The following is a 19,707-nucleotide window of genomic DNA, read 5'->3' as shown; positions in this document are numbered from 1 at the left end:
TACTCCATAGTGTATATGGACCACATTTTCCTTATCCATTCGTCCATTGAAGGACATCTTGGTTCTTTCCACAGTTTGGCAACCGTGGCCATTGCTGCTATAAACATTGGGGTACAGATGGCCCTTCTTTTCCCTACATCTGTATCTTTGGGGTAAATACCCAGGAGTGCAATTGCAGGGTCATAGGGAAGCTCTATTTTTAATTTCTTGAGGAATCTCCACACTGTTCTCCAAAGAGGCTGCACCAACTTGCATTCCCACCAACAGTGTAAGAGGGTTCCCCTTTCTCCACATCCCCTCCAACACATGTTGTTTCCTGTCTTGTTCATTTTGGCCATTCTAACTGGTGTAAGGTGATATCTCAAGGTGGTTTTAATTTGAATCTCCCTAAGGGCTAGTGATGATGAACATTTTTTCATGTGTCTGATAGCCATTTGTATGTCTTGATTGGAGAAATGTCTATTCATATCTTCTGCCCATTTTTTGATATGATTATCTGTTTTGTGTGTGTTGAGTTTGAGGAGTTCATTATAGATCCTGGATATCAACCTTTTGTCTGTACTGTCATTTTCAAAAATCTTCTCCCATTCCGTGGGTTGCCTCTTTGTTTTTTTGACTGTTTCCTTTGCTATGCAGAAGCTTTTGATTCTGATGAAGTCCCAAAAGTTTATTTTTGCTTTTGTTTCCTCTGGACTTTTTTCTTTTTAAGATTTTATTTATTTATTTGACAGAGAGATCACAAGTAGGCAGAGAGGCAGGCAGAGAGAGGGGGAAGCAGGCTCCCCACTGAGCAGAGAGCCTGATGCAGGGCTTGATCTCAGGACCCTGAGATCATGACCTGAGCCAAAGGCAGAAGCTTAACCTACTGAGCCACTATGGAGCCCCCAAACTAGGGCTTTTGAATTTTATGTCATAAGTAATCGAAGAACCTCAAAAGTTTTTAAGCAAAATTTAAAAAACAAAAAAACAAGGGATGGTCATATTCTGAGCATATACAGGAGACTACAAAGAAAGTCAAAAACAGTTTTACAAAAACATTCATTATAATTCATTATAATGAATTCAGGTCACCATATCAGGGTCCTAAGATGAAGTCCCCAAGTTGGCCTCTGGGCTCAGCATAAGTCTCCTTAAGATTCTCTCCCCCTCCCTCTCCTTCTATCCCTCCCCCCACCTCCCTAATGTGCATGTGTGCAATCTCTAGCTCTCTTTAAATTAATGAATTAAAGACAAATTGTAAGGAAAGAGGAAGGGAAAAGATAAATATTTCAAGAAATATTTTCGTCTTCTTTAAAATCTCGGGAAATGGGATGCCTGGGTGGCTCAGTCCATTAAACTCTGCCTTTGGCTCCTATCATAATCCCAGGGTCCTGGGATCAAGTCACACAATGGGCTCCTTGCTCAACCAGGAGCCTGCTTCTCCCTCTGCTGTTCCACCAGCTTGTGCACACACACACATGCTCTCTATCTCCCTGACAAATAAATCAAATCTAAGAAATTATTTAAAAAATAATTTTTTAATTAAAATAAAATTTTTTTAATTTTTTAACTTTTAAATTAAAATAAAACAAAATCTCAGGGAAAAAATTAAATATTTTTTCTATCTCCAAAAATGAACTTCCTTTAAAAGTTATTGCTATTAATAAAATAAGGAAAACAAGCGTTAATCAGTATAAAATCAAACTTCCACCAAAATGAACAGTTTAAAGTAAATATATTTATTTACTCAATGCTAAACCTTAGTTCCAATCCCTAAGAAAATACTAATGTGATATTATAACCAGAAAGGAAAAGATAATACAACCAATAACAATGAAAATCTGGTACTGAGGTGAGTTAGAGAAAAGACAAAAAGTCTTCACCCTTTCACATATGCCCTATTCAAAGTTTTCAAATAAATGCACATTATTTTATAATAATTTTTAAATTACATTTTGATGCCATGACTGTATTAGACATTTTTTAATTAGATGGAAATAAATATTTAAGGAAAGTTTACATTTTTTTTTAAGATTTCATTTATTTGAGAGAGAGCAACCGCTAGTGGGGAGGGAGAGAGAGAATCTCAAGAAGACTCTGCTGAGAGCAGAACCCAGCATGGGGCTCAATCCCATGACCCCGAGATCTGACCTGAGCCAATATCAAGAGTCAGACTCTTAACCGACTGAGCCATGGAGGCACCCCAGGCAAGTTAACATTATAAATAATGGATATATTTACTACCATAACTGAAATTACTGAATAAACAAATGCACTGAAACCTGAGCATTGACAAAGCACTAACTATATATACTGTTCTGCCGAAACAAAAAGTGTCCCTCTCCTCATGGAACTGATTACCATATGAGATTCATAATCTTGTCTCAATAATCACTGACAAATGAATACGGGATCTCAAAGAGATCTGGATGCCCATGCTCACTGCAGCATTAATGACAATAACCAAGATACGAAAACAACTTAAGTGTCTATCCATGGATGAATGGATAAGGAAGATGTGGTATACATGCAATAAATATACACAACAGATTATTATTCAGCCACACAAGAAAAAGAAATTCTTCCATGCACAGCAACATGCGTCAGCCTTTCAGGCATTTTGCTAAGTGAAATAAGACAGAAAAAGAAAGATGGATACTGTATGACATCGAAGTACTTACATGTGGAATCTGAAAAAGCCGAGCTCATAGAAACAGAGACTGGAATGTGGTTTCCAGGGACTTGGGAGTGGGAAAACAGGGAAATGTTGGGCAAAGAGTACAAACTTCCAGTGTTATGTTAAATAAATAAACAAGTTCTGGGTATCTAATGTACAGCATGGTAATTATAGTTAATAATAAAATATATATATAATAATAAAATAATGTATTTGAAAGTTGTTAAGAGAATAAATTGTAAATGTCTTCACCACAAAAAAGAAATGGTAAGTAAGCTAGAAAATGTAACAATAATCATTGACTATTTCATACACATACCAGGGATTTGTATTCATTTACAGATAGCCATAGCAAAATAAGATTATGGGGGGAAAATCAGTCTATTTTGGATACCTTTCAAATCGTATTTCAGTCTTTCCTCTTCCTTCCATGGGATTTACAGATGGGTAACTTAGACATGATGGTTTGGAAACTAGGAGAGTCGGGTTCTTCATTCTAAAGCCCAAATTGTGTATGTTTCAGCAAGAAAGTAGCTACTAATATCTGAAAATAGGAGTATGAAAAATGAGTTCACTAAAAAAAAAACTAGCTCTGATTGTACAACGTGAATGTTTTTTAAAACTCATTTATAATGGATCCAAGAAAACTGCTCTGTATGAAATCAAAACAATTATTTAAGTATTTTAATCCAAGAATTTAGGGGAAAAAAAATTTTTTTTTCAACAGAGTCCCTAAAAGTCATGCTACACTCAGAACGTTTTGAGCAAATTAAGGATTAAACCAACAGTGACCTCAAGACACAAAACACTGTCATTGGCTTTTTGAAAATTTGGGGGGCAGCTCTCACAGCAAAACTTTCTACCAATATAAAATCCCTACCAGATCATAATGTTCATAATGGGGACTCTTCGTGATAAAAGATTTGTCCAGACTACTTCTAAATGTGTTCAAACCAATATGAGGGGACTAGAAGGTCTCATCTTCAGAATGCAGCTCAGAAGCCTAACAGACTTTCCATTTTAAAAAGCTCCTGCAGAAAAAAAACACTTTTAACCTGCCACTTCTGGATATCAAACACAGTTGAGAGCTTCATGGAGGCTCAAGAGCACACTAGTGCTTGTATTTTCTGAATCAAAAAAATCAAATCTCAAGTTTGAGCTCAGTGAACTGGTTTTGAAATATTTATTTATTAAAATAGAGCTTGTGACTACATTTTAAAACTGGGGAAAACACCTGCCATCTAAAATTCACTTCAAATTTTATTCAAAAAGAACACTGTGTTACCCACAGAATTCCTGATAGTCTATATAATAAAGGCAACTCCAAAGAAATAGACTAAGTTAAAAGTGGTGGTGGGTATTAAGGAGGGCACATATTGCACTGGGCACTGGGTGTGATGCATAAACAATGAATTTTGGAATGCTGAAAAAAAATAAATTTAAATTTTAAAAAAAGTGGAGGACAATAATCTATGAGACACATGGACTCACCATGGAATAAAAACTTAAAAAACCATTTCTGTTTTGTCTTTTGAGTGGTTTCTTTCATGTCCTACCAAAATTACCTTGGGAGCTTTTCTAAACTGCACACACTCTCATCTGACTCCTGAGAGATCTTAAGATACAACAGAATAAGGGAAGGGGGTATGTCAAGTGGAGGAAGTAGTCAGTGCTGCTTGAAAAGCTCCTGGCCAAACCCAGTGAGAAACACTATGCTGCAAAATTCTTCACTTTTTATCCCCTTCATCTCAACCCATCAGTAATGATGTTTACCCCAGTTATCATCCTTATCGGAATCATCTTTCTCAATCTAACTCTACAGGTTTCTCTGGTCCCCACTATGGTTCATAGAGATTTCTTATAATCCTAATAATTTTAGTAATCTTTTATCCATCCAATATTATTTCCTAAGTCAGGTCCACTCCACCCAACAACCAATTCCTAAGCCATGGAAACATTCCTGAGTGGGAAGGAGAAATGATGCACCATCCTTCACTCACACCAGGCCAGGCTCTTGTCTTCCAAGAGCCTCAAGGACTAGGTTCTCCCACTTCAGCAAGTTGTACAATCAGCTGGAGGCATGTTAACATGCAGATTATGGAGCCTCTGCCCCTGGAAATTTCCTATTTAGCAGGTCTGGGTCAAATCTGGATTTCTTTTTTCTTTTTTTTTTTTTTAAGATTTTATTTATTTATTTGTCAGAGAGAGAGAGAGCGAGACCAAGCACAGGCAGACAGAGTGGCAGGCAGAGTCAGAGAGAGAAGCAGGCTCCCTGTGGAGCAAGGAGCCCGATGTGGGACTTGATCCCAGGACGCTGGGATCATGACCTGAGTCGAAGGCAGCTGCTTAACCAACTGAGCCACCCAGGCATCCCCAAATCTGGATTTCTAACAAGTTCCCAGGTGATGTTGATGCTGCTGGGCCAGGGACCACACTGGTACAGGGGAATGTATGAGACCAGGAGATGACCAGAAAATCACTGTGCTGGCAGGCACAGCAGATGCAGACTGTTACAAACAAAATGAGCAAGTCAGTCCCTAGCACTGAACACCACTTTCCCCAGCCACAGCCCAGCCATTCATCTGGTTACCAGAGCACCTATCTTGTGTGCTCAGGAAGGGAACAAGGGGAAAAGGGCTCCTATCTTCCTGGAACTGACACTGAGACAGAAAATCTGGCTTCCATACTTGAGGTCAATCGAGCTGTGGTCACTGCTATGAGCAAAACTACAAAGAGATTTGAGGGTCCAGGGGATGTTCTACCAGAGGAGCTGATAACGTGAAATGTGAAGACTCAGCCATGTGAAAAGAGCAACCAGGCACAGGAAACAGCAAAGGGGAAAGTGCTGAGGCAGAAAGGTGTTTGCAAATCCTAGAAAATGTCAGAACAAAATGTGGCTGAAGCACAGAGAGTGAGATGATGAGCTTTAGGAGGTGTGACAAAAAAGGGAGGCAGGGGCCAAACCATCTGAGATCTTGAAGGCAGTGATAAGAATTCTATCTTTAACTCCAAATGGGTATGTTAACCTCCAGCACACATTCCTGAGAGAAGAGTTTGGAAAAAGAAAAAGTTCAGGGACACCTGGGTGGCTCAGTGGGTTAGCCACTGCCTTTGGTTCAGGTCATGATCCCAGGGTCCTGAGATCGAGTCCCGCATCAGCCTCCTTGCTCAGCAGGAGCCGGCTTCTCTCTCTGCCTCTGTCTGCCATTCTGTCTCTTGTGCTCTCTTTCTCTATGACAAATAAATAAATAAAATCTTAAAAAAAAAAAAAAAAAGGAAGAAAAGAAAAAGGAAAGAAAAAGTTCAGCTCTGTTAGGTATAACCCTGTTAGGGAGGAAGGAAATGTCATTCCCTGTTAAGAATTTACATGAAGTGTGTTCAGAATGTCTATTTTCAGTTTTTGTCACCTCAATCTTTAATAGATCCTCAGGTAAACCTGTTTACAAGGCAGAAACAATTTGCTTAAGATTACATTAGGATAACTTTATTTTAGGATCCTCCAACAATGATCTCATACTTTTATATAACAAAATATATCTATTTATATTTTATATAATAAAAAGGATCACCTCACTTTATTACTAGCAAGATCTTTGTGAGCTATTTTTGTTTCCCCAGTAAAAAATGGATGTTAACTGTTATTAAACATCTACTCATGATGCCCCCCTCAATTCATGATGTGGGACAGAAGGATCCCTTCCTCTCATTTTTTGCAGGAAAAATCTTCACTTGTAATCAAAGACCTGGCTTCAAACAGAGAGATGAATCCTGGATTTATAGGAGTTGATAATCAATATAATTACATTATAATTATAATAAGCTAACAACTACTTTATTAAGCACAATGTGTTAACTGCTTTAAATAGTATTTATTTATTTATTTATTAATGAATTCGTCCTAAAAGTGAAAGCCTCGCCAATTCTTAACTTCTACCTGGTATTTTGCTTAAAGTTGTACCAATCCTTGAAGAAAAATAGTAAAAAGCTATAAGATACATGATTTTTAGGAAATGCTCTCTGTGTGGAGAATGATATTAGTGGGGCATACTGGCCATAGGAACACCAGTGAGGAGGCCACTTGAGTGGTCCACAGGAGAGATGGTGGGGCCTAGACCATGGCAGTAGCAACACAACAACCTGAGAGGGAACGAGGTTCCCAGGAAGGTTAAGTAACTGAATGTGAACAGTGAGGTGAGAGAAGTTAAGGGAAAGTATGAAAAAGAACACTTGACCCTTTGTTTTCCTTAATCCATCTCCTCTCACTTTCCCTTCCCAAGGTCAACATGTCAGTGCTTGAGGAAAGGGGACGGTAAGGGGGAGAGGGAACTGAGCACAAGTGGTCAAGGAAGCTGGGTGGCAATGGCAAGGAAGACAGAGGATGACACAGTGGAAGTGGCCTGAGTAGATGGAGTCTTATATAAGTAAATTCACTGAACAAACCAGTACAGATATGGAGAATAACAGGAGCCGTGTTTGTCTCCATCTGAGAAGGGATTTACAAACACGGAAAGGGGGAAGGCTAGAAAGAATCTTAAGGTATTAGATTAAATTTGGAAGTATCAACATGAATGCATGAGTTTTGTTCTGAATATGTACAATGATATATATAAAAACAATTATAAATATATAGGGATGGATGGATATATTTTTTTCTAACTCTGAATATTAAGAAGACATAGAAACAATGACACCCCATAGTAATAAACACAAAGAGCACCCAGATCTTGGCTTCTAAATACCAAAGATTCCCCCCCAAAAAATGACTGATTCCAGAGCTGGGAGAGAGAAAGTAAAAAATAACCCAGAACATCAGGTGATATCAGAAAATAATGAAGTGCTCAAACAATGGTGGAAATGGATCCACCGAGAGGCACCTAGGTGGCTCAGGCGTTAAGGGTCTGCCTTCGGCTCATGTCATGATCCCAGGGTCCTGAGATTGAGCCCTGTATCAGGCTCTCTGCTCCATGGGAAGCCTGCTTCTCCCTCTCTCACAACCCCTGCTTGGGTTCCCTCTCTCACTGTCTCTGTCAAAGAAAATCTTTAAAAAAATTTTTTAAATAAATTTTTAAAAAGGAAATGGGTCCATAGAACACAGAAGCCAGCTTGAAGGGCTCACATTGGCCAAATCTAGGATGACTACAGCATCCCCACAAATAATAATAGTGGCAGGAGTACCACGTTATGATCCATTGCACAAAGTAATTATTTATCAAAATAATTAAATAAATACACACATACACATGGAAGAAGAGAAAGAGCTCTGTTATAGTAGAATACCAACCACTACCAAAGACCCGTTTTTCCACAGCTCATGAGATATACAAGAAGAATGGTTTTGGGGGCATCTGGGTGGCTCAGTTAAGTGTCTGCCTTCAGCTCAGGCCATGATCTTGGGGTCCTGAGACCAAGCCCTGTGTCAAGCTGCCTGTTCAGAGAGCAGCCTGTTTCTCCCTCTTCTCTGCTTTTTACCCCACACACCACCTCCCCCTCACCCAGCCACTGCCTTGTGCTTTCTCTTTCTCAAATAAATAAAAGCTTAAGGAAGGAAGGAAGGAAAGGCAAAGGAAGGAAAGAAAGAGACAGAAAGAAAGAGAGAGAGAAGGGAAAAAAAAGAGAGAGAGAGAAAGAAAGAGAAATGAGGGGCACCCAGGGTGGCTCAGTCAATTAAGCTTCTGCCTTCCGCTCACATCATGATCTCAAGACACATGGGTGTCAGGCTCTCTGCTCAGCTGAGAATCTGCTTTCCCCTCAACCCTGCCATTCGTGCATGCTCTCACTCTGTCTCTCTCTTTCAAATAATAAATAAAAATCTTTCTTTTAAAAAAAAATGGTTTTTACACTTTTAGAGGGGCTGTAGAAAACAAAACAAAAAGGATGTGCAACAGAGACTACATGTGGCCTACCAAGCCAAGTTCTTTATTATCTGGCCCTTTATAAAAACCAATTGCCAACTCCTGCTCGAGAAGAAATAATAAAAATGGATGACTCCCATCACAGACTGGTTACAGGCAGGAGTTGTCAATAGTGCTAAGGGGGTTTCATGAGGAAGCACCAGACAGACCCAGGTCAAGCCTCCCTCTATAAAATAAAAGCCCTATATTCTTTAAAATAGTAAAGGACATGAAGTACACAGGAAGACTGGGGAACTGTTTCATATTGGAGGAGACGAAAGAAATAGGAAAACAGTACAAAACACATGATACTGAACAGGATCCTGGAGCAAAGAAAGGAGAGACTTTTTTGGGATAATGGGCAAAATTTCAGTGAAAAATTAATGATTCAAATGAAAGCTAAGAGCAAAATACAAGCACCCCAAGATGAAAGAGTGAAGCTTAATGTGTCAGGTGAAGAAAGGCCTAACTTTGGTGAAAATTGGAAAAAAAATTTGCCAAGTAAAGAAACTAAGCTTGAGTATAAAGATGAAAACTACATAAACCCAAATAAAGCAAGACAGACTTTTTTTTAAAGGCCCAGAATTAAAATGGATGTTTTTAATTTTTTAAATTCAATTTAATTAACATATAGTGTATTATCAGTTTCAGAGGTAGAATTTAGTGATTCCTCAGTTGCATACAACAACCAGAGCTCATCATATCATATGCCCTCCCCAATGTCCATTACCCAACTGCCCCATTCCCCTATTCCCTTCCCCTTCAACAATCCACAGGTTATTCCCTACAGTTAAATCTCTGATGGTTTGCCTCCCTCTTTGTTTTCATCTTCTTTTTCATTCCCTTCCCCTACGATCCTCTGTTTTCTTTCTTAAATTCCACACGAGTGAATATATGCTATTTGTCTTTTTCGGACTTACCTCACTCAGCATAATACCCTGTAGTTCCATCCACATCATTTCAAATGGCAAGATTTCATTCTTTCTGATGACTAATATTCCATTGTATATAGAGAAGATGTAGTGTAAAATGGATGTTCTAAGATAGGATTCCAAGGTGCCTTGAGAAAGTTCACTGGTATACTTTGTAATTCTTTCTGACAGTCTCTCCATAATTACTAATATCATAATTAGGATTTTTCTGTCAGTTTGAAATCATGTGGCTCCAGAAGCATGTGTGTGTGTGTGTGTGTGTGTGTGTGTGTGTGTAAGAGACAGACAGGAAGAGAGGCAGATGCTACATACCCTTTGCTTAATAACAGTCAACAAACAGAATGGTTAGCATTTGTTACACAGGTAAATTTAAGGTAAGAACTGGAAGACATCCATAAATATTACCAGGATTTAGCAACACAAACGTCAATAAATATCTCAGCAAGACGAGCTTCAGTGGCATTTTGGGACAGATACTGCACTGGGTTAGAGAGGAAACGGCCAGAAAGGAGTGACAGTTTGTGGCAATAATTCTTTAAAGAAGTACGGATGTGAAGGGGGACATGAAGCCCAGCGACTCTTTGATATGTCTGCATGTGTGCTTTTATTCTTTGTAATGGGATAAAGAATATCTGAATGCTGATTAGAATGATCTAGTAGAGAGGGAGAGTTAAAGATTCAGGAAAGAGCAAAAATAACCATTTGAGTGAAATTCCCAAGAAAGGAACAGGAGGAAGATGGGAAAAAATAGGGAGAGATTTGTCTCTACCAGGAGAAGGGGATAGTTCATCAACTCTAACAGGAGGGAAAGACAGGACCAGGTAAGGGCAGGCGGTGGGATGTAAATTAGTCTACAGACATGGTAGACGTACGCTGGGAAAATTACCACTGGAAGTCTCCATTTTTCTCTGGGAAGTACTGGAGAAAGTCACTTACTGAGGATGAAGGAGAAAAATATGGGTTGGAGGTCTAAGGAAAGAGAGTAAGGGAGGAAAGAGAGAAGTGCAAGAATGAGCAGGGGAGAGAGAGAGAGACAGCAAGGCTGCCATAAAATACTGAGAGTCCACATGAGACCAGTGATCAAAAAGAGTATTTTAATAAATTGTATGAGCAAGGGTTGTATTTGTTCAACAGACTGTTAAATTGATACAACCATGTTAACACCTCTTCATACATAATTATCTTTTACACCAAGTCACCATAACCATGTGAGCAAAGTAGTAGACAGCCAATCAAAATACAAAAGCTGCAAAACCACAGATGCCAGAACATTAACATGAATTCACCTCATAATTAATTCACAATAAATTTAGTATAAAATCTGAAAGAGGGGGCTAGCAGGAAAAATCAGGGAACACTAAACATAAACCAAACCAAGTGCTATACCCTACCCATGAGCACAGTATTCCACTATCACTTCCCAATTGTTTCTGAAACCATAACATATGGTCACACAAGGTCCCCACAGTTCCAAGGTTTTCCAACCCCAATTTTGAAAATTTTGTTTTAAAAGAAAAATTCTTGTTCTCACCAACTATATTAGTCTGAGATTTGTGTGCTACTTATTCACTGAAATTTACTGTATTTGAAATTTACTCTATTTCTGGTAGTTTGTCAGACTTCGTATTTAAATATACCCAGATATATCCCCCAAAGATGCTCCATCTTACCGATATTGCTGTGATCCTGAGAGAATCAACAGTGGAATGTTTGAATAGGTACCATAAGACGGGTCCAACTTCCCCTGTAATAAAGCCCTGGGCCTGAGCAGAAAAGGTAGTGCAGACATTTTCAATAATCTTTGCAGCCATGTGATTCACAATACGTTCTTCCTAGTGAAAGAGAGAAGAGTGAAAGGGGGTTATTTAACAGGAGAAATACATACATTCAATTTATTCATAACCAGTGCAAATAAAGGCCTGATACCAAGAATATATTATCTGCCTCTGCATGTATTAGGTACTTAGAAGGTGTGATCATCCTTTCAGACTATTATGAAATTACGACAATTTAATCACTAAATCAATTTAATCTTTTGATCACTAAAACTTAGCATAACATAATTTTAATATATTTTAATAAAAATAAGAGACTCTGGAAAACAGTACAGAGATTCCTCAAAAAGTTAAAAATAGAAATGCCCTATGATCCAGCAATTGCACTACTAGGTATTCACCCAAAGGATCAAAAATACGGATTTGAAGGGACACATGCACCCTTTTTTTATAGCAGCATTATCTGTAATTGTCAAATTATGAAAAGATCCCAAATGTTTATCAACTAAAGAATGCATTTAAAAAATGTGGTACACACACACACACATACACACACACACACACACACACACTGGAATATTGCTTAGCCATCAAAAAGAACAAAATCTTGCCAACTGCAGTGACGTGTATTATGTTACACAAAATAATTCAGAGAAAGACAAATACTCTACGGTCGCATTCGTATGTGGAATTTAAGAAACAAAACAGAAGAACATGGGAGAAAAAAAAGAGAGGCAAGCCATAAAACAGACCTCTTACTTACAGAGAACAAACTGGGAGTTACTGGAAGGGAGGGTGGGTTATGTGGGCAATGACTATTATGTTGTGATGAGTACTACGTGTTGTATGTAACTGATGAATCACTAAAATTCTATACCTGAAAATAATATTACACTGTATGTTAACTGAAATTTATATAAAAACTTGAAAAAGAAAAATACAATAAATTTAAAAATTAAAATGCTAAAATAATCTGAAAAATATGTAATATGAGTATAACATAAAAATGGAAGATACTTTTAAAATCAAAAGCACCAAGAAGAACAATCTTTAGGAATCACTCCAGGCTGGAAATAATTAGCATACCAATCAGCCAAACACCACCTAAAATACAAGGCAATGTCCCAAGAAATGTATTGCCTCAGGAGTGTGACCAAATTAATACTAAACTAAAGGCTGTTCTGGATTGTCCTAACAATGCTTCAAAACTAGCCTCACAAAGGATCACACTGGGGGCGCCTGGGTGGCTCAGTGGGTTAAAGCCTCTGCCTTCGGCTCAGGTCATGATCCCAGGATCGAGCCCCGCATCGGGCTCTCTGCTCAGCAGGGAGCCTGCTTCCTCCCCTCTCTCTCTCTGCCTGCCTCTCTGCCTACTTGTGATTTCTCTGTCAAATAAATAAAATCTTAAGAAAAAAAAAAAAAGGATCAAACTGGAGGAAACAAGATGGCACAGGAATAGCAAACTGAAACAGCATTAGATCCCAGTAGTTCAGCAAGATAGTTATCAAACCATTCCAAATACCTACAAACTCAACAGGAGATCAAAAAGAAGAGCAGCAATTCTAGGAACAGAAAATCGACCACTTCCTGGAAGGTAGGATGTGCAGAAAAGTGAATCCGAAGCAACAGGAAGAGAGACTGCAGTGGGAAGGGGCAGCTCCCAGGAAGCCATGGAGCAGGAGAGCACATAATCAGAACTTTGATCCACTGCGAAGTCTGCTCCATTGAGGAAGTCTACTCCACTGAGGAACAATGCTCCAGAAGCTATACAGGAGTCGAGCCCTCACAGGCACAGGGTGGTCTCAGGACCCGCAGGGATACCAAAAGACCAGGGATGTCTGAGGGTGGTGAAGCTGTCAGGTATCAGAGTAGGGAAGCTGACTACAAAGACGGAACTGGAGCCAAGGAATAGGCTCTCAGCTCAGGGATACCTTAAGCCATGATCCAAGGTACTCTCAGGCCACTACCCTTCAAGCAGGGACTGCACAAGTGGCAGATCCAAGGAAACCCCCTCCTTTCTCCTCTGGGAGGAGTGCACAGGAATGTGTGGCAGGAATCTTCTAGGTTTGGCAACTCCAAACAGGGCTGTGCACCAGAGATAAAAATGCTCAATCACAGGCCAGGTGAGCACAGAGTGCATCCAGAGACTAGAGAGACGGGAGGGACTGACTGCTTTTTGCACTGAGGAGTGGAGCCCTGAGCTCTAAGCTCCACCAGGCCAGAGACTGGAAGCCTACCATTTTCACTCCCATCCTCCAGAGCTCTACAGAAAGCATTCAGGGAACAAAAGCTCTGGAGAGCAAACCTGAACAGATTGCTTAGCATGGCCCTTGGTAAGGGCATGACAATTCCAACTTTGGCAAAGACATTTGAGAATCACTGCAACAGGCCCCTCCCCCAGAAGATCAGTAAGAACATCCAGCCAAGACCAAGTTCAGATCAACAAGAACTACGAACTCCAGAGCTATGAAAAAGCACTGCATAGAATTCATGGCATTTTCCCCACGATCCTTTAGTCTTGTTAAGTGAATTCTTTTTAATTTCCTTTTTTATTCTATTTTTTTAAAAGATTTTATTTATTTATTTGACAGACAGAGATCACAGGTAGGCAGAGAGGAAGGCAGAGGGAGAGAGGGAAGCAGGCTCCCTGCTGAGCAGAGAGCCCAATGCGGGGCTTGATCCCAGGACCCTGGTATCATGACCCGAGCCAAAGGCAGCAGCCCAACCCACTGAGCCACCCAGGTGCCCCTTTTATTCTATTTTTTAACTTTTCCTCTTTCCTCTTATAAGGTTTTTTAACTATTTTATCTTAAGAATATATTTTTCTTTTAATCTTTTTAAATTCTCATTGTTAAAGTCATATTTTACCCTTTCATTGTACTTAATTTTATTTTTAGTACACATATAGGATTTTTTCTTTTAAATGTTGGGATACAATTTCTTCTAATAAATCAAAATATATCCTAAATTTAGCACATGATTTTGTTCTACTCTCCAGTCTGATCACATTCTCCCCCTTTTTTTTTCATTTTACAACCAACTTCCCTTATCAATTCATTTTTTAGAATCTTTTCTTTTTTTTTTAATTTTCATCTTTACAGTCATATTCCACCCCTTCATTGTGTTTACTATAATCTTTGTGTATATATATATACTTTTTTTTTCTTTAAAATTTTAGGAGGTAATTTTTTCTAAGAGACCAGAATACACCCAAAATCAAATGGATGACTCTGTCTTATTCATCAGTACTAGAATATATATATAGATATATGGAGAAGAATGGGGGGGGGGGAATATATATATATATTCCTGTTTCAGGTGTCTTCTGATTTGGTTAGCATATATTTTTCTAGGGTCTTTGCCACCCTTTTAGTATTTTATTCTCTCATTCATATATTCATATCTGGATAAAATGACAAGGCAGAAAAACTCACCACAAAAACAAAAAAAAAAAAAACAAGAGGCAGTACCAACAGCTAGGGACCTAATCAATACAGACATTGGTAATATGTCAGCACTAGAGTTCAGAATGACAATTCTCAAGGTGCTAGCGGGGCTCAAAAAAGGCATGGAGGATATTATAGAAACCCTGTCTAGAGAAATAAAATCCCTTCTGGAGAAATAAAAAACTAAAATCTAACCAAGTTGAAATCAAAGAAGTTATTAATGAGGTGCAATAAAAAATGGAGGCAATTACTGCTAGGATAAATGAGGCAGAAGAGAGAATTAGTGATATAAAAGATCAAATGATGGAGAATAAAGAAACTGAGCAAAAGAGAGACAAATACTAGACCATGAGGGAAGAATTCAAGAGATAAGTGATACCATAAGACGATACCATTAGAATAATTGGGATCCCAAAAGGAGAAGAAAGAGAGAGGGGGGCAGAAGGTATATTGGAGCAAATTATTGTAGAGAATTTCCCTAATATGGCAAAGGGAACAAGCATCAAAATCCAGAAGGCACAGAAAACGCACCTCAAAAAAAATAGGTCCACACTCTGTGATCTAATAGTAAAACTTATAAGTCTTAGTGACAAAGAAAAAATCCTGAAAGCAGCCCAGGACAAGAAGTCTGTAACATACAATGGTAAAAATATTAGATTGGTAGCAGACTTATCCACAGAGACCTGGAAGGCCAGAAAGAACTGGCATGATATATTCAAAGCACTAAACAAGAAAAATATGCAGCCAAGAATACTATATCCAGCTAGGCTGTCTTTGAAAATAGAAGGAGAGATAAAGAGCTTCCAGGACAAATAAAAATTAAAAGAATTTGCAAACACCAAACCACCCCTCCAGGAAATATTGAAAGTGGTCCTCTAAGCAAAAGGGAGCCTAAAATAGTAGACCAGAAGGAATAGAGACCATATACAGTAAAAGTCACCTTACAGGAAATATAGTGGCATTAAATTCATATCTTTCATTAGTTACCCTGAATGTAAATAGGCTAAATGCCCCAATCAAAAGACACAGGGTATCAGAATGGATTAAAAACTAGGACCCATCAATATGCTGTCTAGAAGAAACTCATTTCAGAGCCAAAGACACCTCCAGATTTAAAGTGAGGGGGTGGAAAATAATTTACCATGCTAATGGACATCAAAAGAAAGCTGGGGTGGCAATCCTTATGTCAAATAAATCAGATTTTAAGCCAAAGGCTATAATAAGAGATGAGGAAGAGACTATATCATACCTAAAGCATCTGTCCAACAAGAAGATCTAACAATTTTAAATATCTATGCCCCTAACATGGGAGCATCCAAGTATATAAACCGATTAACAACATGATCAAAGAAACACATCAACAGTAATATAATAATAGTAGGGGACCCCCCTCACTGAAATGGACATATCATCCAAACAAGAGCTCAACAAGAAATAAAGGCTTTAAATGACACACTGGACCAGATGGACATCAGAGACATCAGAGATATATTCAAAATATTCCATCCCAAATATCCACATATTCTTCTCTAGTGCACATGGAATATTCTCCAGAATAGATCACATCCTGGTTCACGAATAAGGTCTCAACTGGTACCAAAAGACTGGGATCATTCCTTGCATATTTTCAGATCACAACACTCTGAAGCTAGAACTCAATCACAAGGGGAAAACTGGAAAGAACTCAAATACATAGAGGATAAAGAGCATCCTACTGAAGAATGAATGGGTCAACCAGGAAATTAAAGAAAAATTGAAAAAATTTTGGAAACAAATGAAAATGAAAACACATGTTCAAAATCTCTGGGACACAGCAAAGGTTGTTCTAAGAGGAAAGTATATAGCAATACAAGCTTTTATCAAGAAATAAGAGAGGTCTCGGTACACAACCTAACCCTACACCTAAAGAAGCTGAGAAAGAACAGTAAAGGAAGCCTAAATCCAGCAAGAGAAGAGAAATCATAAAGATCCGAAAAGAAATCAATGAAATAGAAGCCGAAAGAACAGTAGAACAAATCAACGAAACTAGAAGCTGGTTCTTTGAAAGAATTAATAAGATTGATAAACCCCTGGCCAGACTTATCGAAAAGAAAAGAGCAAGGACCCAAATTAATAAAATCATGAATGGAAGAGGAAAGATCACAGCCAACACCAAAGAAATACAAACAATATAAGAACATATTATGAGCAACTATATGCCAGCAAATTTGACAATGTGAAAGAAATCGATGCATTTCTAGAGACCTATAAACTACCAAATCTGAACCAGGAAGAAAAAGAAAACCTGAACAGACCCATAACCAGTGAGGAGATTGAAACAGTCATCAAAAATCTCCCAAAAAACAAAAGCCCAGGGCCAGAAAGCTTCTCAGGAGAATTCTACAAAACATTTAAAGAAGAATTAATACCTACTCTCCTGAAACAGTTCCAAAAAATAGAAATGGAAGGAAAACTTCCAAACTCACTTTATGAGGCTAGCATTACCTTGATCTCAAAACCAGACAAACACCCCATCAAAAAGGAGAATTACAGACCAATATCTTTAATGAACACAGATGCAAAAATTCTCAGCAAATTACTAGCCAAAAGGATCCAAGAGTACATTAAAAGGATTATTCACCACGACCAAGTGGGATTTATTCCAGGGCAAGGTTGGTTCAACATCTGCAAATCAATCAATGTGATACATTAGTAAAAGGAAGAGTAAGAACCATATGATAATTTCATTAGATGCTGAAAAAGCATTTGACCAAGTACAGCATCCTTCTTGTTCAAAACTCTTCAAAGTGTAGAGATAGAGGGTACATAGCCCAATATAAAAAGCCATCTATGAAAAACCCACAGCAAATATCATTCTCAATGGGGAAAAACAGAGCTTTTCCCGTAAGGTCAAGAACATAGCAGGGATGTCCATTATCACCACTGCTATTCAACATAGTACTAGAACTCCTAGCCTCAGCAATCAGACAACAAAAAGAAATTAAAGGCATCTGAATCAGCAAAGAAGTCATCCAACTCTCTTTGCAGATGATATGATACTTTATGTGGAAAACCCAAAAGACTCCACTCCAAAACTGCTAGAACTTATACAGGAATTCAGTAAAGTGTCAGGATATACAACCAATGCACAGAAATCAGTTGCATTTCTATACACCAATAGCAAGACAGAAGAAACAGAAATTAAGGAGTTGATCCCATTTACAATGGCACCCAAATCTATAAGATACCTAGGAATAAACCTAACCAAAGAGGCAAAGAATCTGTACTCAGAAAACTATAGAACACTCATGAAAGAAATTGAGAAAGACACAAAGAAATGAAAAACCTTCTATGCTCATGGATTGGAAGAACAAATACTGTGAAAATGTCTATGCTACCTAAAGCAATCTACATGTTCAATGCAATCCCTATCAAAATACCATTTTTTTTTTCAAAGAAATGGAACAAATAATCCTAAAGTTTATATGGAACCAGGAAAGATCTCAAATAGCCAGAGGAATATTGCAAAAAAAAAGCCAAAGTTGGTGGCATCACAATTCCAGACTTCAAGCTCTATGACAAAGCTGTCATCATCAAGACATATGGTACTGGCACAAACAGACACATAGATCAATGGAACAGAATAGAGAGTCTGGAAGTGGACTCTCAACTCTATGGTCAACTAATCTTTGACAAAACAGGAAAGGATGGCTAGTGGAAAAAAAAAAAAAAGACAGTCTCTTCAACAAATGGTGTTGGGAAAATTGCACAGCGACATGCAGAAAAATGAAACTGGACCATTTCCTTACACCACACACAAAAATAGACTCAAAATGGATGAAGGACCTTAATTTGAGACAGGAATCCATCAAAATCCTTGACAAGAGCACAGGTAGCAACCTCTTCTACCTCAGCCACAGCAACTTCTTCCTAGAAACATCCGCCAAAGGCAAGGGCAGCAAGGGCAAAAATGAACTATTGGGACTTGTCGAGATCAAAAGCATTTGCACAGCAAAGGAAACAGTCAACAAAACTAAAAGAAAACTGACAGAATGGGAGAAGATATTTGCCAATGACATATCAGATAAAAGGCTAGTATCCAAAATCTAGAAAGAACTTATCAGACTCAACACCCAAAGAACAAATAATCCAATCAAAAAATGGGCAGAGGATATGAATAGACATTTCTGCGAAGAAGACATCTAGATGGCCAACAGACACATGAAAAAGTGCTCCACATCACTCGGCATCAGGGAAATACAAATCAAAACTACAGTGAGATACCACCTCACACCAGTCAGAATGGCTAAAATTAACAAGTCAGGAAATGACAGATGCTGGCGAGGATGCAGAGAAAGGAGAACCCTCCTACACTGTTGGTAGGAATGCAAGCTGATGCAACCACTCTGGAAAACAGCATGGAGGTTCCTCAAAAAGTTGAAAATACAGCTACCCTACCACCCAGCAGTCACACTACTGGGCATTTACCCTAAAGGTACAAATGTAGTGATCCGAAGGGGCATGTGCACCCAAATGTTTATAGCAGCAATGTCCACAATAGCCAAACTATGGAAAGAACCTAGATGTCCATCAACAGATGAATGGATAAAGAAGATGTGGTATATATACACAACGGAATACTATGCAGCCATCAAAAGAAATGAAATCTTGCCATTTGCAATGACTTGGATGGAACTAGAGAGTATTATGCTGAGCGAAGTAAGTCAATCAGAAAAAGGCAATTACCATATGATCTCTCTGATATGAGGAATTTGAGAGGCAGGGTGGGGAGGCTTAGGGGACAGGGAAGGAAAAAATGAAACAAATGAGATTGGGAAGGAAACACTATAAGAGACTCTTAATTTCACAAAACTGAGGGTTGCTGGGGGATCGGGGGGGTAGGGAGAGCGTGGTTGGGTTATGGACATTGGGGACGGTATGTGCTATGGTGAGTACTGTGAAAAATGTAAGCCTAATCATTCACAGACCTGTACCCCTGGGGCTAATAATAATTACATGTTAATAAAA

At 38.6% G+C, this 19,707-nt stretch overlaps 1 protein-coding gene across 9 annotated transcripts in view; it reads right to left on the bottom strand.

The window, feature by feature from the left end:
• Positions 1-19,707, bottom strand: part of ULK4 (unc-51 like kinase 4) — a 636,882-nt gene that overhangs the window by 508,920 nt on the left and 108,255 nt on the right. For all 9 annotated transcript variants that reach the window (XR_014310110.1, XR_014310111.1, XR_014310112.1 and 6 more), the window contains one exon: positions 11,150-11,311. Coding sequence is in view for 4 of the 9 variants with exons in the window: in XM_082724762.1 (XP_082580888.1) it covers positions 11,150-11,311 (162 nt within the window). In the remaining 5 variants the exon portion in view is untranslated. The remainder of the gene's footprint in view (positions 1-11,149; positions 11,312-19,707) is intronic.

This window comes from Mustela nivalis, assembly GCF_964662115.1.
Source record: "Mustela nivalis genome assembly, chromosome: 1".
Taxonomy (NCBI): Eukaryota; Metazoa; Chordata; class Mammalia; order Carnivora; family Mustelidae; genus Mustela; species Mustela nivalis.
This window is presented reverse-complemented; position numbering and strand designations above follow the sequence as displayed.